This window comes from Nycticebus coucang, chromosome 14 (genome assembly GCF_027406575.1).
Source record: "Nycticebus coucang isolate mNycCou1 chromosome 14, mNycCou1.pri, whole genome shotgun sequence".
In the NCBI taxonomy this organism is placed as follows: domain Eukaryota; kingdom Metazoa; phylum Chordata; class Mammalia; order Primates; family Lorisidae; genus Nycticebus; species Nycticebus coucang.
In genome coordinates, this window is record NC_069793.1 from 11,746,616 (window position 1) to 11,771,458 (window position 24,843).

Below are 24,843 nucleotides of genomic sequence, written 5' to 3' on the forward strand. Positions count from 1 at the left end.
GGCATCTTCTCTCACTCTCAGAGCCCTGGAAAGGTCTGGGCTGAAATCCCTGATGTCACCCACCCCCTTTCCCCCAGCCTAATGAGCTTTCTTCCAGGCTCTGGGGGTTATTCCCATTGCCCAGGTCTAACTGGGCAATTTTCATGGAGTAGGAGACCAGAACTCTAAGCCTGGGAGCAGAGAAACAGAGGGGTAAGGGGAAGGCCAAGGTCCAGCTCATTGGCAAGATGGAGAGGTTCTGAAAGCTCACCCTGCCCTACCAGCCAAGACCTCAGCCAGAGCTACCAGGTGGACAGGAACACTGCCCTGGGAGAGGTGCCCTACCAGAAGCTTCCCACACCTGTGCTAATAGCCTGTGGCCCCAGCCCAGCAGGACATACTGCTGTGACTCTCCTTGGCAAATTGAAACAGCATATCCACTAGGGCTCTACCTGACCAAGGACTCTCCGGAATCTACCTGGACATCTGCACAAGATACAATGCCCAGCGCAACCTCCTATCTCCAGGTGGCAGTTTGTTTTGGGACAGAGGCCCTGGCATGGATCTAGAAGAGTCTAGGGAATTGGTTCTCCGTGGCATGAACTGAACTGAGAGCCAGTGGGCTCCTGTACCCTTCTGCTCCTCCTGACCTCAGGCTGCTCTTGACACAGTCACTACCCTGCTCCCTGTCCTAGCAGCCCTCAGACTTAGCCAGGAGCCATCCCCACACCCTCCACTGCTGCAGGAGGAGCCTGGTACTGACTCTCCCTTGCCCACTGCCTTCCTACTCAATCAGAATTTGATGAGTGTGTTTTGCTCATGCACCAGCATCCTCTGGCCCCTCCTCTCCACCCCAGTGAGCTGGCAGCAGGGGTCGGCAAACTTTTCCTGGAAAGGGCCAGATAACAAATAGTTTAGGCTTTGCAGGACACATGTGATCTTTATCACATCCTTTTTTTCTTGAAACAACCCTTTAAAAATGTAAAAAACATTCTTAGCTTATGGGCCGTTCTTTGCTGACCCCTGCCTTACAATTTAGCCACTACGCTTCTGAATCTCTTCCCTTGCCCCAGGTGTGGCCCTGCTGGAAGAGTCAGGTTGTGAGGGCCATCCAGAGATGTCCCCCTCATGGGGAAGGTGTATCCCTCCTGCCTGATGGGTGTGATCTCTCAACCCGACAACTTCTCCCCTAACTCTTGCCCTTGTGGTCTGCGAGGCTGGAGGGAGTGACAGCTTGGGTATTTATCCAGAGGAGCCATTCTGTTTTTAAGAAGAGCAAGAGGAATATCTGAAAACTGCAATAACCAGAGAAAAACATGTTGTTTTCATTGGGTTCATCTTCCCTCAGCACAACCAGCTCCCGAGCAGCCAAATGGAATTTTACCAAGTCTAAAACAGTACGGATGGGCAGAGAACAAAGAAATGAAGATTTGTCCTGAGGGAAGTGGGAGAGTCGTTTCCCAAAGGTTAGATGCCAGCATAAGTGCCGGCCTGGAGTAACTGCCCAGGACAGAGAGGCACAGACAGAAGAGGCACTGCAGCCTCTTAGCTCCCCCCAGCCCTGGCTTGGACACCAGTGGTTTGCCCAATTTTCTAGGACCCTGTGCCCCTGTCCCTCACCTCAGATGTCATTTCTTTCTTGTTTGAATTCTCTTTTGACAACCTAGCAGAGAAATAATCATACTGAGTTCTTCCTCTCTAAACCTTGACTTCCTTAATGGTGGTTGGAGTGGTAGACTCACTGACCCAGGATCCTCTCTCTTCTGGAACATTCTGTCAGCACTACCATCTGTCCTTTGGCCCATCTTGAGATGTGCTTCTGTGTCTGCCTGGTCTGAGAATCCCTCTCTTTTTGTTCTGAGACTCAGTGCTGGATGAACTGTGCAAAGGCCCATAAAATGCTTACAGACTCTGATGGTTTGGAAGGGCAACAGGCCACTGACGCTTCCTTTTCCTCCCTGGAAAGTGCAGGCGACCCTGAAAAGCCCCTGAGCAGTTGCCCATTGGTTCTCTGAGAATGGCTCATACCAGAGGTGTGGCATCTTGACCTCGGTGCCCATATGTCCATTCCAGGAGACTCTCACCTCATCCTAGTCTGCCCACCTGTTCTGCCATGACTGTCCTCTCTCCAAGCATGACCTCTGACTGCAGGCACAGCCTCCCTGCAGTCCTGCCAAGACTTCTGCAGACCCTGCTAAGCTCCTGCACTTTCCACCTTTGCTTTTGGAGGCCTTTTGGACACCTTCTCCTGTAAAAGGCCCTTGACCTGAGGGCCACTGAAGCCCTTGGCCTTGGTGATTATTCTCTGGATCTCCAGGAAGCAGGACACAGGAGATGGCCCATTATGGCTGGGACCTTTGTTCTCCTCTGATGGGAGATGTATGTGGGAACCCAGGGGAAGGGAGCTCCTAGAGGACCCTTCCTGGCTTCAAGGACATCTGGTTGACTATGACCCAGAGTTGTCTGTGAAGGGCTTCCATGAGCATTGGAAATCCATTGGATTTCAAAACTTTCTCAGACCCTCTCACCTGGGTGCCCAAAGCTGCACACTCAGTCCCCATGCAAGATGGCTACAAGCCCCTTCCTCTTCTCCCGGTGGCCCTGCTGATCAGAGCAAATTCAGCTGAGCATGAGTTGTTAGCCTTTGGAAATCTGTCATGTCCCAGAGCCTATGCCTTGTTTCCCCAGGCTTCCCCTGCAGTGTGTTCCCTTGGGACTGTCCCAGTTACAGGCTGACCCCACAGGCCTCTGCCCGGCCCCTTCCGGATATGCACCAGACAATCTTGCTCTCTGCCCAGGGCGAGCAGGTCTCAGGCTATACACGCCTCCCTTCCCTCCCTGCCTCCACCCACTGTGCTCTGCAACTGTTAACAGTGCTGAAGTTTGGTTTCCTTCCTGCAGGGCCAGTTTCTTACGCTTTTTTCTTCTCTCTCTTTGTCTCTGTCTCTCTTTCCCTCTCTCTCCTTCCCCCTGCCCCCACCCATGGGGCCTCCTAATTTCACCCCGGCTGGTGGGCTGCCCATCCGGGCAGGGAAGGCCGGATGGTGGTGCTATCCTTGGTCTTAGGGCTTTCGGAACAGGATGACTTTGCCAATATCCCTGACCTGCAAAACCCAGGAACCCAGCAGAACCAGAGCGCTCAGGGGGACAAGAGGTACGAGCACAGGCGAGGGCCTGCGGCGGCGGCAGCAGCAGCAGAGAAGGAGGTGCAGAGAGGCCGCCTGCTTTGACCAGCCCCAGCTGCTGGATGAGGCGGTGGTGCCTTCAGCGGATGCTGGAGCAGGAGAACAAGCCCCCTCCCAGCCGGTGCCCTCATACACGGCCACCTTGGGGGTATCCCTTTGGTCTGAGGCCACTTGTGGCCATCCTGGGACCATTCTGGATCAAGCCTGCTCCCTGGCATGCTTGCCCTGGCCTGGAGCAAGCCCAGCTTTTTCTGGCCCATCTTCCTGCTTGGCTCCCTCCACTGCCCTCTCCATCTTTCATCTCTGTCCCCACCGACCCGGAAATCCCTGTTTCTCTGGCGGTTGATGGGTGGGGGGGATGTCAGGGAAGGGGCACCAGCCTGGTCTCCCTCATCCCCTCCCCCTCAACTTCCCTCTTGCCTGGAGGTCCCTTGGGCTGCTTGGCTGATGGAAGAGGAGCCCCTGGTGGGAGGGTCTGCAACTTGGGAGAGGCCTGGTGACAGAAGGAATCAGAAGGGCAGCCCCTGAGCCTGGAGCACTGTGGGGCAAGGAGCTGGCAGCCACGGTTCTGAGCAAGGGTCAGACTATGTGTCCTGGCTGCTGGCCCTTAGGGCCCTATGTGGCCGCAACACAGTCCAAGCAGAGGACTCGGGATTTATGTGGCCAAAGCCTTGGCTATCAGGAATTCAGAGATGGAAGCATCTCTTGCTGTCCTTTGCCTCAGGGAGGAGGTGGGGCACTGCTTGTGAGGAAGGGGGCAGGTGGGAGGTCATCACAGGGTGAGGCCATCTCACACCTAATGTGGCCACCTCCCCCACTTGGCCTGAGCTGGGTCCACCACACATCTGTCATCCGCAGGATGGCAGGGACTCATCACCTTGCTCAGGTCTGTTTCCCATCAGACCTAAGGTCTAAAGGAGATTGTGCCACCTATGGCCAGGATGCCTGCCTTCTAGCTCTGCATCCTCAGACAGGTCACAGCCCCTCTCTAGGTCTCTGCTTCCTCAGCTGTCCAAGGAAGGACTGGACAGGATGACCTCTAAAGAATGGCCATTCTGGCTCAGGCATACTAAGCATCTAATGAGGACAGCGGGCCCTGAGGCTGGGACACTTGTCAGATCTGATAAGATGGGCAGAGACTGTTTGGACAAGTGATCCTGAGGCTCATGAATTGGCCCTCAGGGGCAGGAAGGGACTGTCCCAGGCTGCTGCCAGGGGCTGTGGGTAGGGGAGGGTTAGAAAGCTGATTTTATCGTCCCTTTGGTGGCTTCTGGAGACCAGCCCTCTCACTTTACTCTGGTCCTGAGTCCACAGTTGCATGTTCATGGTGGGCAAAGCTGGAAGTCCCCAGGGAGGGGGACCAGTTCTTCTGCTTGGTGGCACAGATGGTGTCAGGTCCTGAGACCATGTCTGAGGGTACGGGAGTTGTGGAGCCTGCCACCCCCAACCCACCTGGGCCCTATAGGAGCTGTGATGTCCTGGGCAGGTGCCTTGGAGCTGGACCACAGGCTGGTGGGGGTGGGGGTGGGCGGAGCTGGGGTCCAAGGGTGGTAGATGTAGAGGGCTGGAGCCCTCTGAAAGGTGTGAAGTGTGAGGGAGCAGATGCAGGCTGGAAACAAGATTTCACATCACCCATGTGTTAATTAATGGTTCCATTGTCACCACAGCCTATTTTTACCTCCTAGTCACTTGGATCTCCCTCCATATTTTAATACCCCCATATGATCATTACATCAGCTTGTCCCCTGCCTTCCTGGGAAAGGTGGGTATAGAGGTGGAGGCCATGGGCACTTGCCCCACCCCTGCCTGACTTTCCGAGTGGACTCTTGCCATTCCCATCTGCCTGTGCCCACCCATCCTGGAAACTCATTTCTCACTGGGTGTCTGGAATCAAATTCATCCTTCTCAGAAGACGCACCCTGTCACAAGACTTGACATCAGCACCACCTGCCAGGCACCAGGCACCTTAGGGCTCCACCATTCTGGGTGCCTGGATACCCAGACAGACCTTAGAGTGGTGGCCTTGAGCCTTGTTAGCTTTACCCCCTAAACCCAGGGCTTGCCCCGCTGCCCCTAGCCCCACCCATCCCACCCCAGCAGATCCCTTGGCCAGATGTCTCTGGAGGAAGGGCTGGTGGCCCTTGGCAGTCATTGGAAAGGACATTCAGCCCCTTGGTCTGTTAGCAACAGACTCACGGGAGACGGGGCTCCTTGAGAAGGAGTGGCCACTCCAGGTCCTAAGTGAGTTGGGAGTGTGCCCAAGAAGCAACAGGAGAGGGGTGGGTTGGTCATTGTCTTGGCCCCCATGATTCCTGGTAATGCTGAAGTCCCCACCCTACAGAGTGCTTATGGGCCCAGGCGGGCTCTGGCTCCCAGCCCTGATGTGCCATTCCACCCTCAGCCATTCCACCCCCACCCAGCCCACCCATGCTGTCCGCCATCCTCCTCCATTGCTCCTTGGGATCCAAATGGTTTCCACCGTGGCCCACCCCCACCCCGAGTGGGGGGCGGGGCAGGGCGGGGACCAGGCCACCCATTGCTCTCCTTGCCCTGAAGCCACCATGTTCCTCTGTCACAGTGTGTGTCCCCGCCTCTTCTCTGGCCGCTCGCTCCTCCTGTCCCCTCGTCCACCTGGCAGCCTCTCACGTTTCTGACTAACCTTTCTTGGCCCCTCTCTTCCTCTGTCTCCTTCCTCCCATCTGCTCCTCACAGGCTGCCCTGGGCCGGTGACAGGCCCCTTGGCCTCGGCCTCTGTCTCTCTCTGTGCCTTTCACCTCTGTCTCTCTGTCCCGTGACCTCCGACAGCTTCAGTGGCGCTGACCGACTTTCCAAGGCTGCTTGGCAGCTGTGCCAACGCTGTGGCGTGGCCAAAATAACTCCAACTTTCTCATACCTCCAGCAGTCAACCTCGCGCTGTCCCCTCCTCCCTGCCTTCTTTCTAACCTGACTTTACCTCTCCAGCTGTTTCAGCCTCCTCTCCCTCCCCGTGCCTGTCTACGTGAGCACATGTCCACATGCACCTGTGTGTGTGTCCAAAGGTGTGCGCTGCCTGTGTGCCCTGGTGCGTGTGCTGCCAGCTCCCCACCTTTGGGAGTGTGTGTGTGTGTGTGTGTGTGTGTGTGTCTGTGTGCACACTGGCATGTGCGACACCAGTGGGGTGAGCATTTCCGTGTTGTTGAGGCAAAGCTAGGTTTTCACAGTGGGTGTATTACTCGTCAGATCAGCAGGGTATCTGTCCCTGAAACTGCTCCCTGCTTTTTTTGTTCCAGTCTGTCCCCTTCCCGCATGTGTGTGGCATGCCTGGGTCTCCCTGAATGCGTGTCGTCTCAGGATCTAAGTGTGCCTGTTGCTGTGTGTGTGTCATCATGGCTGCCCTGGTTGACCTGCCCATTGCCCGTGCCATCCCTCCCTGCTCCTCTGGGTGTCTGCGGGGCTTGTGTGCATCTGTATGTGTGTACGTATGCATGCCCGTGTGTGTCCGTGTGTACGTGCCCTGCTGTGGGACCCTGGAGTCTCCCCTCCAGAGCCTGGCATATTCTGTGCATGTCTGTCTGTGCCTGTGTGCTGGCAACTGGTCCATACCAGAGGGCCGTGGCTTGTGTCCAGCCTGTGTGGCTCTGAGTCTGTGGCTCTGTGCTCTCAAAGCTGTTCTATTTTAGCCTGTCTTAAACCTCATGCTGCAGGCCCCCTGTGTCCTTGCTGCCTACCTCACCTCTCTTCCTCCTCATGGGACGTTCCAGCCTGGTCCCTGGGCAGGCATTTAGTGCCCACTTCCTGAGCCCCAGCTGGATGGAGCCTGGGCTCACTACCCAGCATTGGGCCAGAGAGCTCAGCGTCTTGGGAACAGCATGGAGTTGGGTATAGACAGGGCTTCTTGGTGACACCGTCTTTCTCTGACCCTGGGTGAGAGCTTTATTAAATGTGTGGTCTTCAGAGTGGGGAAGGGTGGTGACTGGGAAGTGTGGGGCTTGCCCTAGCCCATATGGGGCTATAAACCTAAACGATTTCACATTAAATACAGTTAAAAGTTAGCTCTCCATCACCCGGGCCACATTGCAAAGGCTCAATCACTGCATGCAACTAGTGGCAGCCATAGAGCGCTTCTGTCACTATAGACAGTCCTGCTGGGCAGAGCTGTGTGGACCGTGGGCCTGACTCCACCTTGTCAGTTTTGAGTCTGAAGGGTGGGAACAGCAAACACAGGTGGGGCCTCTGGAAGTCAGACACTCTGGGCTGTTTGCAGAGGGTAGTGACACAGAGAGGCATCCGGATACACCGGCCACATGGAGCCTCTGTGATGAACCCCCTCCCAGGCTAGGGCAGGCAGGATGGAGCAGGCATCTGGGGAGGAGGCAAGCCAGTAACTGGAGGGTAGGGTTTGGGAGGAATAAGAAGTGTGAGAGCCCCCACAATAGCCCCGGGGGATAGTTAAGCCAGGATTACCTAGGGCAGAGGCTGCAAGAATGGGCCCTGAGCACTGGTCTCTAGTGAAAACCAGGCCTTCCACAGACAAGAGTGCCATGCCTGCTAGCCCCAGGAAGTGGCAGCCTCTGGGGTCCTCAGAGAAAATCCTGCGGCTCCCAGGCCGCCCACCTCCAACCAGGGCTCATTCGGACTCCCCACCTTCAGGTTACCGGCAGGAGGGAAGCCAGTGAGTACAGCCCCGGTTCCAGGCCAGACGCCCCATGATGAGTCTGACCGCCGGACTGAAGCACACTCCTCTGTCTCGGACCTCGTCAACTCCCTCACCAGCGAGATGCTCATGGTGAGAAGTGGGGAGGCTGCACCCCTTGGAGGCCCAGGGGTAGTGGGAGGGGCATGTGTGCAAGCTGGAACCAACGCAGGAATGGCCCACACCAGCTAGACTCAGCCTGGACAGCCAGGCCCAGCACGGGGACTGCTTAGCACTGAGTGTGCAAGGCCTGGTTCTTTTCTCAGCTCTTTCTCCAAAACATTCTCTCTGTGCCTCAGTTTCCAGTTTCCTTTTTTTTTGCAGTTTTTGGCCAGGGCTGGGTTTGAACCCGCCACCTCTGGCATATGGGGCCAGTGCCCTACCCCTTTGAGCCACAGGTGCCACCCCCTCAGTTTCCTTCTTTATCAAGTGAGATTAAGAATGTTCATCATCCTTTGATCCCTTCCTATAATGAGAAGGAGCCTAAGAAAACCTAGTCATTAAAGATACTTTTATGAGTCTAGAGGCTGGTGGGCAAAGGACTTATGGCAGAAGGTGTCCCCTCCCTCAGAGTGGTGTCTTCCTGAGCAGAGGTCTGGAGCAGACCCCCCAGCCCAGAGAGTCCCATATCCCCTTGCCAGCAACTGCCCCACTCCCCATTTCTGGGAAGGCCCAAGAGAACAGGCGAACAGGAGCCCACCGACCCTGACCTCTGAGGGGACAGCTGTGCTAAGTGCTCCCGTCCCTACCTGGCAGATCTTCATACTAGGCTGCTTCACCCAGGAAGGGGTCCTGGTTCCCATGGCACTCCAGGAGGCAGCAGTGAGGGGGCCACAACCACAGGGAGAGGAAACTCAGGCAATTTGCAGGCTAGAAACAGTTAAGGGACTCGCAGCTCAGAAGTCCCAGGACAGCTTGCAGAGGGCATGAGGCTGAGAACCCGAACACTATTGCTACTGGACATGACCTTGAACAAAGCATCTTGGTCTCCTTCTCTCCTATAGAGAAAGGGAAGTGGGTCTGGAAGCACCTAGCCCCTCACCCATGGCCCTGGCACCGCAGCCTGCAACCCCCGGAGGCCCTGGTAGCTGCCACCCCTACCTTCTGCCATGCAGGGTTCCAGCCAGCCCCAACCATCCATCTTCGCTACTCCTCCCAGCCTGGTATTTCTCAAATTGCTGTGGGCACATGAATCACTAGGGACCTTGGTAAAATGCTGATCCCATTCAACAGGCCTTAGGTGGGGACTGGAGACCTGCTGCCCCAGACATTCTCTACATTTCTCTTGGATCCAGATTAGAGTATCAGATTGCCCCATCCCAGAGCTGACTGCCTCGGCCTCCCTGCCTCTCCCCTCCTCAACATCCCCAGACACCTGCATGCCCGGCCCTCCCTCCACTGCCCTCCTTCCATCTCCCTGCTGTGCTCGCCTATGAATGGGCCATGGCCACTGCCCACTTTCCTCCCACCCAGCCCCTGGGTTGTTAGGCCTTCCTTTTCAGCAGCCAGATTCCCAGAAGACCTTTCCCAGATGGCTTGCCTTCCCCTGGCTGCCCCCAGGGAGGGGCGGCAGGAAGTGCCACCCCTTTTCCTTCTCAGTGCTAGGGCAGATAGTCAGAGGTGGGAAGATAGAGTTTAATTGCCCTGCCCTTTGCCAAAGCTGGGTCATTGGCATTTATGGCAAAGATAAGATAAGCAGGGCAGAACAAGCCCCTGAGACCTCATCCTGATCTCCAAACCCCAGGCTGCACAAGCTGAGGGTCAGAGTCAGGTGCCCAGAGAAGGGACTGAGAGGTGGGAGTGTCCAAGAAGAGGCTGGGCCACACCCACCTGCCCTGGCACAGGGCCTGCTTGTTGAGACTGACTTCCATAGCCCAGGCAGCCCTCCCCTGGAGCCATGGCAGTGGGACAGCCTAGTTGCCAGGCTCTAGCTACTGTCCTGGCTGGGTATTTAGGGCTTGGGGATACATGGCTTAGGAAGGCTGGGAAAGCCACTCCCTCCTTCCCAGGTGAAGCCCGCCTGGCCAGCGCAGGCCTGCCCCAGACCACTCTGTCTGGGAACTAAGTGACCAGAGGGACCTCAGCTGGGGCTGGGGCCATCCGAGCTTCAGTCACCAGCAAGTCTACCTTGACTTCAGAAAGAAGGGGGAAGGCACATGGTCATTGTTGGCACTGCCTACTCCTGCCATGCCCCAGGCTCTCAGCCCCACAGCAAATGGGCCAGGTTGCAGAGCAGGATTTGGGAAGGACATGGACACATTAACTCTCCCAGGACCCTGTGAGGTAGGCCTCATGGTCCCCATGCTGCAGATGGTGAAGCAGGTGCGGGGCTGTATGAGGGAGTGGGGCTGCTGTGAGCAAAGGGAAGGGGTGGGGGAAGCAGGCGGTGGGTAGGGAAGCCATGTTCTCAGTAGGTTTGGGGGGATTTCTCTGTGGCCAAGGGGGATAGGGGATCCTCTTCTGCTGTGAGGTGCCTCAGTGACCTCCCCCCCACCTGCCATAAGCACACCAGGCAGGATGAGGGCAAAGCCCCAGACCCTGCATCTGAGTGTGTAAGTAGAGGCAGGCAGGAAGGCACTTGAGATTGCTGAACACCAGCCTGGGTTCAGTTCCCGTTGGCCGTTGTCACAGGTGACTTGAGGCAAGTCACCTAACCCCTCAGTGCTCCCAACCACAATTGGAACACAGGAGCGTCTGCCTCACTGCGATGTCATAAGGAGTAAGTGAGGGCGCAGCACGTGGCACAGGGCAGGGCCTGGCACGGCAGGCAGCTTGCCAAGACCTGGTAGTTACTATTATTAGTGTGACTCAGATGCTTTTCACCTGGCGTGGGTGAGTCTTTGCCACCTTGGTGGGGAAATCTCACCCTTGCCCTGGGGCTGGGCCTGTTCTGGTGGAAAGAGCAGGCTTTTAAGGCAGAGAGGGTCCTTCCTGCTGTGCATCCCTGGACATGCGACTTAACCTCCATGAGCCAGTCTCCTCAGCTAGAGGGTGGCGGCAGCTGCCTTGCCCAGCTGTTGTCAGGATTCAGTAAGAAGGTGATGTAAGAGTCTTCAGCCATGGTAGGTAGACACTATATGCACCATTATCATCTGTATTATTTAGTGTTTCAGAGCCTTACCTCTCCAGGATGAAGAAGGGGGCACAGAGGAGTTTCCTGCAGAGGGAGTAAGGGAGAAAAAACCAGATGTCTGATGTTTTGTCTTAACTCTGATACCCTGGGTCCCACTCCAGGCCCTCATCCAATCACCAGACAGATGTCTGAGCTGTGTGCAGCCCCTGACTGGATCTGCTGTGGGGGTGTCATTGCCTCCAGGCGGCTGAGGGTGGGCAACATTCTAAAACCTCCCCAGGGATTCCCAGAGTGTAGGCACATCCTCAGACATTTGACTGGGAGACCCTTGTCCCAACTGTTCCCTATTTTTCAATGTCAGGATGGGAATGTGACTGCCCCCTCCCTCTTCATGACCATCCATTGCTGGGTCAGCCCAAATGCCCTCCCTCCCAGCAGTCCTCAGCCCCTGTGGGTAATGCAGTCACCTCAAGGCCTTTTAAACAACATTGATGCCCCAGCCCCCGCCAGCCCCATCCAATCAGACTGCCTGGAGACACAGCCTGGGGAATCTGTATTTTTCACCTCCACGGTGATTCTGCTTTATACAAATAGACATTGCTCCTGAAAACTTGCCTCTCTCATTTTGTAAATCACATCATTCGCAGCACCCCAGAGAGTCACTTTCCAAAAATATTGTGGTAAACTCTTCTGAGATGGGAGCAACCTCCCTTGGCTGTTTTATAGCCCAGGTTTGTGTAGGTGTGTCTCACAGTGGGCGCTGCAGCTGTGGGAGGGTGCAAAGGTGAAGAGGAGCTCAGGAACCCCAGTACCCACCATCCCACAGTAGGCTGGAGTTTGGGATGGGGCAGACCCAGGGTCGCAGGAGAAGCTGGGGCGGGGGGTGCTGTGTATTGCTCTGGGTTTCAAGAGACGGAGCTATCCTGCTCTGCCTGCCCCACCCTCCAATCCCCTGGTCAAGGCATTAATTTGCCTTTGGCTTTAGCATCCCCCACTGAATGTAAATGTGGGACAGGCCACACCACTGGTCTGCGTGAGCCCACTCTGTAACTAGAGAGGAAAGCACTAGGCAGCTGGACTTGCCCCAGCACAGGGAGGTCTCTCAGCCATGCTAGGCTGCAGTGGGGGTTCCCGGGGAAGCAGAATCTTCCCCAACCCTGGTGACCTCTTCCCTGCCTCCAGTTATCTCCAGGCTCCGAGGAGGACGAGGCCCACGAGGGCTGCAGCCGAGAGAACCTGGGCCGGATCCAGTTCAGCGTCGGCTACAACTTCCAGGAGTCCACTCTCACCGTGAAGATCATGAAGGCCCAGGAGCTGCCAGCCAAGGACTTCAGCGGCACCAGCGACCCCTTTGTCAAGATCTACCTGCTGCCAGATAAGAAGCACAAGCTGGAGACGAAGGTGAAGCGGAAGAACCTGAACCCCCACTGGAATGAGACCTTCCTATTTGAAGGTGAGGTTGGTGCCACCCTCCCCACCCACAGTCACTCTTGCCTTATACCACCCCCAGCACACATGTGGCCACAAGCCCAGACATGTGAGCATACATACACCTGTGGGTACGTGAATCCATAAATGCACGTGCAAGCAGGTACACGTGTGCACACCTGCACGTGTACACATATACAGCTACATATGTGCACTCTTGTGCATGCCCACACAGGCCACATGTCTCGGCCCTGTCAACCGGACACATTTTGTGTCTACCTGGGAGCAACTCACTGAAGCCCAGTAGAGTCAGCACCCTTGCTGGGCCAAGGAGAAAAGCTGGCATTTCATCCCAGACACAGAGTTCCTGCGGAGGGCAGGCAGGGAGGGAGGCACCCAGGGGATTCAGAGGGACAGCGCCCAGAGTGTAGTGGTTAAGAGCACAGGTTGTGGCCCAGACTACCTGGCCTCAACTCCTATCTCTCCCACTTACTAGCCGTGTGACCCTGGGCGAGTTTCTAACCTCTCTCTGCCTTGGTTTCCTCAACTATAAAATAGAGATAATAATAAAGTGAGGATTAAACAAATTAGTAAATTGTAAAAGCACTTATAGCAATGCCTGATACCTAGAAATGCTTAATACCAGCTGTTGCCATTCTCGGACCCTCCCCCTCATGGGATGGGAACAAGAGCTCTGAACCCTGCCTGTAGGTTGCTGAGACAAATGTCCTTTCTCTCTCCTGCAAGCCCTCTCAAAGACCCACCTTTATCTCTTATCTCTGAAGATTCAAGGTAACCAGGAAGCTGGACATACGGTTAGGAAGCGATTTCTCTCCCAGGATCTTTGGGGGGTAGGACCTGCTTAGAAAAACTATAACCCTTTCCTGAAAGCATGGTTTAACCAATGAGAGTAAATCCCTAATCCAACAGCCTGGAGCCCTGCTTTCCAGAACATTCAGTGTGTACCCCATAGGGCCTTTCCCCATCTGGTGACCTAGCCATTAGACACCCCATCCCTTCTGCAAGGTGACACCCAGCTCACACACTAAATAAGTTGTTGAGGGTTAGCAGTGATGCTCATGTGTTTCTAGACCCCAGCTCCCCTAGGTCATTATGGGGGCCAGTTTAGAGATAGCACAACCTGTGAGTGGCTCAGTTGTCTGGAGGTGTGTGTAGCCAGCTGTTGGGGTAAGGTTTACAAGCAGAGTTCCAATTCACTGGTGTCCCCTGCAGTCATGTACCTGGCATCAGCTATGAGCTGCGCACTCTTCTGGCTACTGGGGATGCAGAAAAGAGCGAGGCACTGTTATGGCCTTAAGGTAATCCTGATGTAATGGAGGACATAGATGTGTAGATAATTAAGCCATGCACAGCATGACAGGAGTTGTGGGAACCCAGTATGAGCTCAACTTGATTGTGCTGAAGAAAATTTCCCAGGAGAGGGGCCATTCAAGATGGGTTCTGAGGGATGAGTAGGAGTTTGCCAGATCAGAGCCTGCCTCCTCCGAGAGCTGACTAAAGTGCTGGGACCTCTTGGAGCCCCCAACATTTCCAGAACATTTGTCTTCATTCACTTCACCTCAAGAGATGCCAAGGGTCTCTGAGCAAGGTCCCTGGGGAATTCATAGATAAGCAAGACACAGCCACCCTTGATATAAGAAAAGGGACCTGGAACAAATTCAAAGAATCTCCTCTTCCAGCTCACCTGCTCCTGTGCAGGCCCCTTCCTGCTTCCGTGTCTCTGGGAGAAGGTGGTAGAATGCTCTGAAGCTCTTCCTTTCCTTCCTCTGCTCCACCAGTCAGCTGAGGAATTAGGTGTCCTCTCCTTCCTGCTCACCCCGGGTTCAAGATCTTCTCGCCTCAGGCCTCCAGGCTAGCTTGTGCCCCTTTACCTCCCAGGCTCAAGATCCTCCCCTGGCTCCAGACCTTCCCCAAGCTCCCTTCTTATCCCTTCCAAGCCCCTCTCCCATCTTAGCTCCACCCCTCCCCCATCTTAGCCCTGTCTCACCCCTTCCTCCCGCTCCATCATGCCACCTCGTTGGCATTTATTCATCCACTCAATTATTTATTCACTTAACAAATATTTGTGGAGTGCCTACTACGTGCCAAAAATGGCATTAGACGGTGAGATCCAGAGGTTGATAACAGAAATGCCTTCCTGGAAATCCCAGCCTTCTGGGAGAGTCAGACAATAATCAAGGAAACAGACGGAGAAATTCTGTTACAGCTTGTGTTGCGAAAGGAAAGCACTAGAGCATATAACAGGGGCTCAGACGCTGTCTGGGAGGGCAGGACAAAGAGCTGGGACCTGAAAGATGAGGCCAGCTGGGAAGGCGGCGTGAGGGGAGGTAGCATGTGCCAGGCCCTGAGACTGTGAAGGGCTAAGGGGGCTGGAGCCCAGTCACTGAGGGAAGAGCAGTCATGAGACAAGGCAGGGAGAGGACAGCCAGGCCAGACTGGCAGCCAAAGTAGGGTGCCCAGCTTTTATCCTGAGTGCACTGAGAGCCATTGAGAGGCTTTAAGCAGGAGAGTATCTGATGTGATTTCTATTTTTAAAAGATCACTCTGGCTGCTGTGTTGAGTATAGGCCGCAGGATGGAACGTGGAAGCGGGGAGGACATTTGGAGGCGCTTGTGGCTGTCTAGGCAAGAGGTGCCAGTGGCTTGGACGAGGGAGGTGGCAGTGAGAAGGGGACAGCTGTGGGAAGAAGAACGGAAGGGCAGGCTGATGCATTTGGAAGGAGGAGGAAAGAGGTGGGGTCACAGGATGCTTATCCGTTCCAGTGTCTATGCCTTTGCAGTTTCCCTGTGCCCTGCATGCTCCTGGGGCTTGCATTCTGGCAGCTGTGGCAACCTCAGGCAGAGCCACCTGCCCAGGCTTGCTTCAAAAGAATAGGGAGTGGCTGCCCAGAGAGGGAGAGGGCCACTGCCCAGCCATCAGGAAGGACACAAGGGCAGTGCCTGTAGCTCAGTGGATAGGATGCTGACCACATATACCGAGGCTGGAAGGTTCGAACGCAGCCCAGGCCTACAAAAGCAACAATGACAACTGCAACAACAACAAAAAAAGTAGCCAGGCATTGTGGTGGGTCCCTGTAGTCCCAGCTACTCAGGAAGCTGAGGCAAGAGAATCGCTTAAACCGAAGAGTTTGAGGTGGTTGTTAGCAGTGATGCCATGGCACCCAGGATGACATAGTGAGACTCTGTCCCAAAAAAAAAAGGGCGGCGCCTGTGGCTCAGTCCGTAAGGCACCGGCCCCATATACCGAGGGTGGTGGGTTCAAACCCGGCCCCGGCCAAACTGCAACCAAAAAATAGCTGGGCATTGTGGCAGGCGCCTGTAGTCCCAGCTACTCGGGAGGCTGAGGCAAGAGAATCGCCTAAGCCCCAGGAGTTGGAGGTTGCTGTGAGCTGTGTGAGGCCACGGCACTCTACCGAGGGCCATAGGGTGAGACTCTGTCTCTACAAAAAAAAAAAAAGGACACAAGATGAATGAGTGAATGGGTGATCCCAGTTCTGCTCTTTAGTAGCTGTGGAACTTTGGGCAAGGTATCTGAGCCTCAGTTTCCTCATCTGTAAAATGGACAAGATACCATCACCTTGGAGAATTATTGAGACAATAACAGCTCTTGCTAGCTCCTCAGTGAGGTCTCTGCAATCAGGTCTTGCCTGCTGGGCTAGGTGGGCAGCAGGGGAAGGGCAGAGAGCTTGCCCCCTCTTCCCAGGGCCTGCCTTCCTTCCTGGGCCCTGTGTAGTCCCTTTGTTCACTCTTCACTGGTACTTGTCCGTCTCCCCAGGTTTTCCCTACGAGAAGGTGGTACAGAGAGTCCTCTACCTCCAAGTCCTGGACTATGACCGCTTTAGCCGCAACGACCCCATCGGGGAGGTGTCCATCCCCCTCAACAAGGTGGACCTCACCCAGATGCAGACCTTCTGGAAGGATCTGAAGCCATGCAGCGATGGGAGTGTAAGGCCCCCCCCAAGAGGCTTGGCTGGAGGGGCTGGCGGGTCAGGGCTGGCAGGTTGGGCCTAGACCCTCCTCAACCTTAGAAATGGTGGGAGGGTTGTGGGAATGGGTGCACATGGGTGGACCCCCAGGAAACAGAGTTCCCACCAGCAGACTAAGTGCTGGTAAGTGGCACTTGGGGACTCATCTGACCTGTGAGAAAGAAGCTCGTGGTTTGTTCTGTGCATGGGGGCCCTGAGAGGGAAGACAGTGTGCAGACCCACCAGAAGAGGGGAGATAGTTTGACAGAGGTGACAAGGGGGAAGCTCCTAGGTCAAGGCAGAGGGAGTCTGGTGGCAGTTGGGCCAACCAAAGAGACCTCCAGCCATTCCCCACTCTCCTCCTGTTGTCCTTCCCAGGGTAGCCGAGGGGAGCTGCTCTTGTCTCTCTGCTACAACCCCTCTGCCAACTCCATCATCGTGAACATCATCAAAGCCCGGAACCTCAAAGCCATGGACATCGGGGGCACATCAGGTGCTGGGCTCCTCATAGCAGAGGACAGGCGGGCTGGAGAAGTCCTGGGGACACCTGGGTTATACTGGCTGTGGACAGCAGGGTCTGTGCTGTGGCTCTCACCTGACCCTCGGACCCCCACCTCCAAGTCCCAGCTCCTCCACCCTAGAAATCTCAGTGGCCCCCTTTGGAGCACCCTCAGGGTTGGCCTCATTGTGGACTGTCTTTCCTGGAATCAGAAGGAAGGGGAATTTTGTGGCAGGAAGACCCAGATTCTAGCCCCAGTTCTGACACTGCTTATCTGTGACTTCAGGCAAGACCTGGCCTCTCTGGGGCTTGGTTTCCTCATTCGTGTTAACGGGAGGGCTCTAGGTCATGACTGAGGTCCATCTGCTGATTCCCTCAGATCTCTCTTGTTCTTGCTAGGATCTTTTCTCACCATCTGGGAAAAGCATATAGCTCCTCTACGTCAGCTTCCATACCTGGAAAGGGAAAGGGATCTTAGGAGGCTCTCCTCCACTGTCCCTCTAACCCTCCCCCTACTCCCCCCACCAGACCCCTATGTGAAGGTGTGGCTGATGTATAAGGACAAGCGGGTGGAGAAAAAGAAGACAGTGACAATGAAGAGGAACCTGAACCCCATCTTCAATGAGTCCTTTGCCTTTGACATCCCCACGGAGAAGCTGAGGGAGACGACCATCATCATCACCGTTATGGATAAGGACAAGCTCAGCCGCAATGACGTCATTGGCAAGGTGGGGGTGAGGCAGGTGGACAGGAGGGTCTGCTGGTGCCCAGTGAGGGGCTGTTCCTTAAAAGAAGCATCAAGGGAAGTGGTGAGCCCAGCGCTGGGTACCAGGAGAGATCAGGGTCAGTCCCTTTCCTTCTCAGGCCTCTGTTTCTTCATCTAAAAATGGAGGGATTGAATGAGAACCTCCTTGAGATCCCCCCCTAAGTGTTCTCCTATGGATTGGTCAGTTCAGGACAGATTTCTGGAAGAGTAGAGAAAGAAAGAAGAGGGAGAAGGATATGCCCTGGATCTTAAAGGAAAGTTTTTTGAGCAGGACTGTCAGGGTAATGACCTTGGCACAGTATTGCCCGGGGTTCCATCTGTACTGGGTGAGCTGTGTGAGGCAGTATTGAGAGCAGTAATCAGGCTCCAAAGTCCCAACTTTATTTTATTTTATTTATTTATTTTTTTGTAGAGACAGAGTCTCGTTTTATTGCCCTCAGTAGAGTGCTGTGGCCTCACACAGCTCACAGTAACCTCCAACTCCTGGGCTTAGGCCATTCTCTTGCCTCAGCCTCCCAAATAGCTGGGACTACAGGCACCCACCACAATGCCTAGGTATTTTTTTGTTGCAATTTGGCCAGGGCTGGGTTTGAACCCACCACCCTCGGTATATGGGGCCAGTGCCCTACCCACTGAGCCACAGGTGCCGCCCCAGAACCCAACTTTAGTTCCCAAGTCAAATGGCAATAAATAACAGTATGACCTTGGGCAAGTCACTTGGCCTCTCCAAGCTTCAGTGTTCTCATCTATAAAATGGAGCTACTAATAGTGAGCCTATAGAATTTCACAGTATGGTGAAAGAATTGCCTGAGATACATGGACAGTCTTGTAGAAAATAACCTCTCCTCAACACATGTTAATCAAATTTATACTTAGCTTTGACTTTTTCCAGGATGTGATTCTATGACTAAAACCCTGCCATTTTTCTACTTCAAAATATCCATTCCTGTGTTTATTTACAGTTTAGTGTTGAAAGTGTGGGCTCAGGAATCACACTGTCTTGGTCCAGGCCCCAGCCCCACCTCTTAACAGTTGTGACCTCTCTTAGCCTCATTTCCTTCTCTCAGAATGAGATTTAGGACAGTTCTAACCTCCTGGTTTGCTGAGAGGATTAAATAAGGCAACACAGACGAGATATTTGGCATAATACTTGGAACATATATGTTAGCTAGTATTATAATAAAAGTTATTTTTGAAATGTTCCCCATCAGGCACAGCAGGAGCATTCCTGGGAACTAGTGATCAGGGCAGGAAGGGGGAAAGGGTAGAACACAGGAGTGAGTGAGGGGAGAATGTAATTCACTGAGGAAATTGCCATGTGGAGGGAAACAGGGAGAAGGGACCTGGGCACCTGCAAGGAAGGGAGCTGAAGTGGAGATATCCCTCAAATAGATGGGTATAAAGAAATCAGCTTTGGGAGTAAGGGAGGCAGTCAGTCCTCAAAGAGAAGAGCTGCTCCTGCCTACTATCAAGTACTGCTCAGGGACCATGACCGGCCAACCTATGGTCACAGGTAGGACAGCTCCCCAACACAGTGCCACCCATACTGTGGAGAGAGCATGAACTCTGGACAGGACTTGGAGTCTGCCCAGCCCCCCTTGACCCCTCCGACCCAGGGCCAGGTAACCATATCTGCATCTAGGTTCTTTTGAATTACCCCTTAGGATTTGAATGTTCCTTAGATACCAATTATAACTCCTTCTGAAATAGTCCTCCCTTCCATTGGCCAAACCAAGGCAAAAGTGGATTTGTTCTCATTTTGGCCTGGGTAGCTTAGGGAGCCCAGAGATCTATGAATCCTTACTATTTCAGGCCTCAGCTCAGCCTTGGAAGCCAGGAGTCTGTCTGGCATTGCTCAAAGCTGTGAGAATCACACTAGGCTGAGGTTACAAATGTGGCAGACACCCAGTGGCCTAGGGCCCTTGGGGATGAATAGTCAACCAGCTTCAAAGGGACGGAGCCCACTGACTGAGGGCATGCCACCATGCCCACATGAGCACATGACACGTACCATTCCAACTGTCTATAACCCTGGTGCCACCTTCAGCCCCATCCCCACACTGGTCCAGCCTGGGGGAGAGGATTTCCTCCATTTTTGTGGAGGAAAACCTAAGGCTGAGAGAGGTCACACTGCCTGCACATGGCAGAGCTGGGGTTTGCTCCTTTCTCTTTTTTAAAAAATTTCTTTTTATTTCAGAATAAATTTAGATTTGTAGAAAAGTAGCAAAGATAGTGCAGCATCCTTGGTTGTCAGCCTCTCACATCACGATGCGTACATTTGCCACAACTTAAGGAACCAACATGGGTGTGTTACTGTGAACTAAACTCCAGGCTTTATTTGTGTTTCATCAGTTCTTCCATTAATGTCCTCTCTCCATTCCAGGATCCAATCCAGAGTATCACTCTGCACTGAGTTTCCATGTCCCCTCTGGTCTGTGACAGCCTCTTAGTCTCTCCTCATTCTCTACATCTTAACAGAGTCTAAGGAACACTAAGAAGCTGTCCTAGAGAAGGCCCCCCAAACTGTGCACCTACTTCTTTCCCCCTAGTGCCTATGCTTTTAATCATCCACCAATCTCAAGGCCAGGGTCAGTGGGGCCTACCCTGGGGGCCCTGGGCACCCATGCATGAGGCTGGTATTGGGAGGTCTGTGTTGGTATGCAGGTCACAAAAGACCTGGATCTGAACCCCTCAGCACCACTTACAGACTCTTTGACTGAGGGTAAGTGTCTTAGCTCTTGTACCTTAGCTTCCCCATCTGAAGAATGGAATAATAATATGATAAACCTACCTCATATGTTGTGGGATTTGATGATCTATGTGTATGAAGCCCCTGGCTCCATGCCTGATGTTTATGTAGTTAGGTGCCCAGGGGATGGGAGCGATTATAATGGAGGTGAATGGGACAATGCCATGGGGCGAACTGCTCCGCCCCCACTGCAAAATAGGTCAGCTATCTCATCCCAAAGGGCTAGGCAGGCTGAGGCTGGGGGTGTAGGGAACAACCAGGAAAACAGGTCAGGCTGGCAGAGGGGAGGAGGAGGGAGCCTCTGCAGGTACATTATTACAACAGGCGGAAGTCCAATGTCTCCACCGTCACAGGTGGACTTGGAATGTCATCCTCTTGTAGGGGCAGGGGTCAGTGCCCCAGAGACTGTGCTAATGCCATCCTCTTCCGTTTCTCCCCAGATCTATCTGTCCTGGAAGAGTGGACCAGGGGAGGTGAAACACTGGAAGGACATGATTGCCCGTCCCCGGCAGCCTGTGGCCCAGTGGCACCAGCTGAAGGCCTGAGTGGGGCCAAGGGAGGCCCAGGGGGCCAAGGACCCGGATCCCCATCATGCCCTCAACACTTTATGCACAACGCCCAGCCTGGCGCCCCTGCCATGGGTGAGGGGAGGACCCTGTGGGCTCAGCCAGGGAGGGGTTTCAGGACTTTACTGTGCCCCATTTCTAGGAAGTACCAGCCCCACCCCCCACTGGTCCAGCTTGGGGGAGAGGATCTGGGAGCCATTTTCCTGCTTTCCCCATTCCTTCCTGACTTGCTGATACTAAAGAAGTGGGGGAGAGCCTAAGAGCCAGATGGGCAGACAGGCACATCCCTCCAGAGGCCCGCCAGGTGGGCATGGCCCCCCATTTTCTTTAAGGCAGTGCCTGGAGTGGAGAGAGGCCACTCCCTCCCCAGCCCCTGATGTGGGCCCAGGGGAGGGGAATCCGAGGCGTTTGGCCCCGGCCTGGCCAGCAGAGGCCCGTCCCCAGGGCAGTTTCAGGTGCCGGCTGGGCCCTGAATGCCAATGATAGTATATAGCCTGCTCCGGGGTCCTGGAGCCGTGGTCCTGTGTACTTGTGTTGTGTCCACTGTGTGTGTGTGCATGGAGGGGGGCACTTGCTCCCTGTCCCCCTGGGGCTGGCAGTGCTGAAGACCATGCAGAGAAGTTAGGTTTTGTGAAGGCAAGGTGGGGATGGAGGCCAGGGGGTGGGAGAGGAGAGGCCAGTAGGGTTGAGTGAGGGTGGGGGGCAGATCCAAGAGCTGAGCTGAGAATTGGGAGCCTCCTGCCACACACCCCCCTTTGCCTCCCTCAGCTCACATCCTTCAGCAGCTCTTTGCTCAGCAATTTCATGTCTTGAATGTCAGTTCACACCTTTAAAGCACCTACTGTGTGCGCAGCATTTTACCAGGACTTAGCCACTCCTTTCCTTCTCAGGGGTCCCAAGCCCCCACTGGCTCTTCCCTAACACCTTCATCCACACACACCCCTTCCCACATCTCTCATCCGAGCCAAGTTGGCCATTCTTTCCATGCTTCCCAGCTTCCTTGCCCTTCTTCTCCCTGCCTGTGCAGGCCCCCACCCCTTCCCTCTCCACCCTTCCACCACTGCTGCCTGTGAACATTCCCTTTCATTCCCTATCTGTGGTCTCTGATGTCCCATAGCCTGATCTTCTCCAGGACTGTCTTCTAACCCTTCCCCACTCCTCAGTCCCCAGAGCAGCTCCATCTGCCCCTGCCACCCCACGTACAGTGCAGGGCGTGAGGCCTGGGAAGACTAGGACTGTTGTGGGTTCTGAGCTTGTCTGTCCCACACAAAGTGGTTTCTCTGCCTTCACCACTGCTGAGAACTGGATTCCCCTTGGAGAAGCATATTTCAGGGTGATCCCTCCTTAAACACTATCATCCCTACACTGGCCCCGATAATGATACAAGACCCAGCTGGTGACAGAGCTTCAAATCCTGGGAGTCCCCGAGCCTAGGCCTGACATTCCCGGCACACACCGCCAGGTGGCGCCGGGACACCACAGTCTTGACCACATTTCTACCTGGGGAGGGCCTGACATCCCAAGGAAAGACTGGGGTCTCTGGACAGGGCGCTCTGCGAAAACATAGACGCTTGGAAACCATTCTTCTTCAGTAGGCTTCCCCTTGAGCTGTGCATTCTATCCTGTGTGGTAGACAGGTTGCCTTTTGCCCATAACAAAATTTTTGTAAATTTAGTCTTCCCCTACCTCGCCCTCACCCCATGACCTTCCCCTGGGATCTAGAGGAATATCATACATAGTAGGTGAATCGTTTTGTAGAGTGAAGAATGCTGTAAAGCAAATAGGCATCCACATTTCTTGTAAATCCAAATGTTTCTATATTGTAGCTTTGCTTGAAATGGGGTCTGCCCCAACTGCACCCTCCTCGGCGGGAAGGCAGGCAGGGAGGGCTGTGACCCAGAGGCTGTGTCGAAGTAGGAGAGGGAGCTGTCCAAGTCCTGAGAAGAGGGGATCTGTCATTTTCCACCCCTCCCTTCAATCCACCTCAATTGCCGGTGGTGCCACCCCGACCCGGCTGGGGGCCCCCTAGCTTGCTGGGGGCTCTGGGAGATCCAACCACTAGTGGGCTGTGGGCGGGGCAATAGCAGTCCCTTTTCCAAACCACGCCCATGGAGCTCTTAATCAATCACGTGCAAAGAGCATCTCCGGGCAAAGTTTGTTCCCATCTGACTCCACCCAGGCACACTGATGACCCTGCCTGGGGTTCCCCGACCCCTTCCGCTCAGCTGGAGCTCTGGGACATTGGGGAAGGGCAGCAAGTGGTGGGCGGTGGGCAAGGTGAGCTGGCAAGGGAAGACGATGGGTGGTAGGGGGTGGGGGCAGGGGCGGTCTAGGGCATAGAAGAGCAGGAAACGGGGGAACTTGAGGGTGGAGGGAGGGCACCAGAGTCCTGCCACCATCCCAGGACCTTGGGCAAGTCACCCACACTACCTGGGCCTCAGTTTCCCCATCTGTAAAATGATGGTAATAATACTTCACCTACCTCATAGGGGAGGTTGTGAGGCCACCATCAACTGACTTGGGGGTTGCAGCAGGAGAACTCTGAAGGTGCTACCCGGGAGCAAAGTATTATTACCAAAACTTGAGAGCAAGGCCCACCTGCCCTTCTCCCCTAAAGCCTCCAGAGATAGCGGAAGCCAGCCCAGGCCCATCTGTCTCTTCACTGTGTCCCAGGCGCCTCCGTGAGCATCACCTGCCGTCTCTGTGGGTGCCCTAGAGTTAGTTGTTACCTTGTTCAGGTGTCCTTTCTTGTGACCATCTCCTCACGTGACTGCTGTACAAATTCCACCTGCCCCAGGACCCCCACACCTGCCCATTGGCACCAGAGGCCAGGGGAGGGACAAAGGAAAACAGCCACAAAAAAACCCAAGGGGGCCCCTAAGGCCCCCAGGGATGGGGATTGGTGGCCACTGTTTGTATTGTGTTTGAGTCCTTGATCGAAAATGTTTTATAAAAAATTAAACAAAAACGCACTGTCACAAAAAAATTTTTTTGCAGCAAAGAGAAATGAAGAAAAACTGAAGAAAAAAAGGGAAAAAGAACCATACAAAAATTTTCCACCACACGCACCCTCTAAGCCAGCAAGATTTCCTCTTTGCAAAATCATATTTTTGTGGGAATGGGCCCTGCTTTTTGTGGCAAGGCCTGTTCTGATTAATAAAGGATCATAAAAATTAGGGCCTTGGCTGTTTCCTCCGTGGGTCCCAGCCCTCTCTCCCCTCTCCAGCAGAAGCAGCAGCAGGGTGAAGGGGATGGGAGCCCTGAGCTGAGTCCCCCCCAACCCCTGCAAGCTTGTCGCCTTTGGGATTTGACTTCACTGATGACCAGTGGAATCTCCTCTAGGCCTCAGGCCTCACCCAGCCTGACATCCCCCTCCCTCAGTTCCCAGAGAACTCTCACCACCCTACAAAGTAGGTCAGACAGACCAAAGGGGGACTCTTCACCTTCCTCCTCACCACCTGCTGGGCTGCTAGAGTTTAAAGACCATGTCTTCTTCCTGGTCCCCAAGGGGAGAGGAAAGACACAGAGCTCAGGGTCTGTTTGCTGAGCTTATGGCTTCTTTTAACCCTCATTCGGTTGCTTTCTTTAGATTAGAAAAGTCTAACACAAAGAGCAAGTTTTAGCCTGAGAGCCTGGGAATCTGGGTTTCAATCCCTTCTTTCTCTGGCCTCCATAACCCTGGACAGGCTGCCTCCTCCCTCTGCCCTGTTCCCTCTGTCCACAACAAAGCAATAACCACCCAATCCCTTCCCTACTACACTGCCCAGGGCAAGCTGAGGCCTAGCAGCTCTCAGGGTACTTCAGAAGGAAGGTGCTACATCTGTTTCAGACACAGGCACAAAAGGAACGAGCCCATCCCCACTGTCGCATGTCCACCTGCTGGCCCCCACCCCACTCTGGAGTGAAGTGGACCTGCATGTCACCTGCGCTCAGCACTGGGG

The 24,843-nt window shown here is 54.5% G+C and overlaps 1 protein-coding gene across 9 annotated transcripts in view; it reads left to right on the forward strand.

Annotated features, from left to right (window-relative positions):
* SYT7 (synaptotagmin 7) overlaps positions 1 to 24,068 on the forward strand; it is a 61,615-nt gene extending 37,547 nt beyond the window's left edge. For 5 of the 9 annotated variants that reach the window (XM_053562669.1, XM_053562670.1, XM_053562672.1 and 2 more), the window contains 7 exons: positions 3,011 to 3,133; positions 7,794 to 7,929; positions 12,092 to 12,362; positions 16,133 to 16,302; positions 16,701 to 16,815; positions 17,350 to 17,549; positions 20,777 to 24,068. In XM_053562669.1, the coding sequence (XP_053418644.1) occupies positions 3,011 to 3,133; positions 7,794 to 7,929; positions 12,092 to 12,362; positions 16,133 to 16,302; positions 16,701 to 16,815; positions 17,350 to 17,549; positions 20,777 to 20,881 (1,120 nt within the window). In that variant the 3' untranslated portion in view covers positions 20,882 to 24,068. The remainder of the gene's footprint in view (positions 1 to 3,010; positions 3,134 to 7,793; positions 7,930 to 12,091; positions 12,363 to 16,132; positions 16,303 to 16,700; positions 16,816 to 17,349; positions 17,550 to 20,776) is intronic. The other 4 variants (XM_053562675.1, XM_053562676.1, XM_053562677.1 and 1 more) reach the window with 1 other exon arrangement.
* The last annotated feature ends 775 nt before the right edge of the window (positions 24,069 to 24,843 follow it).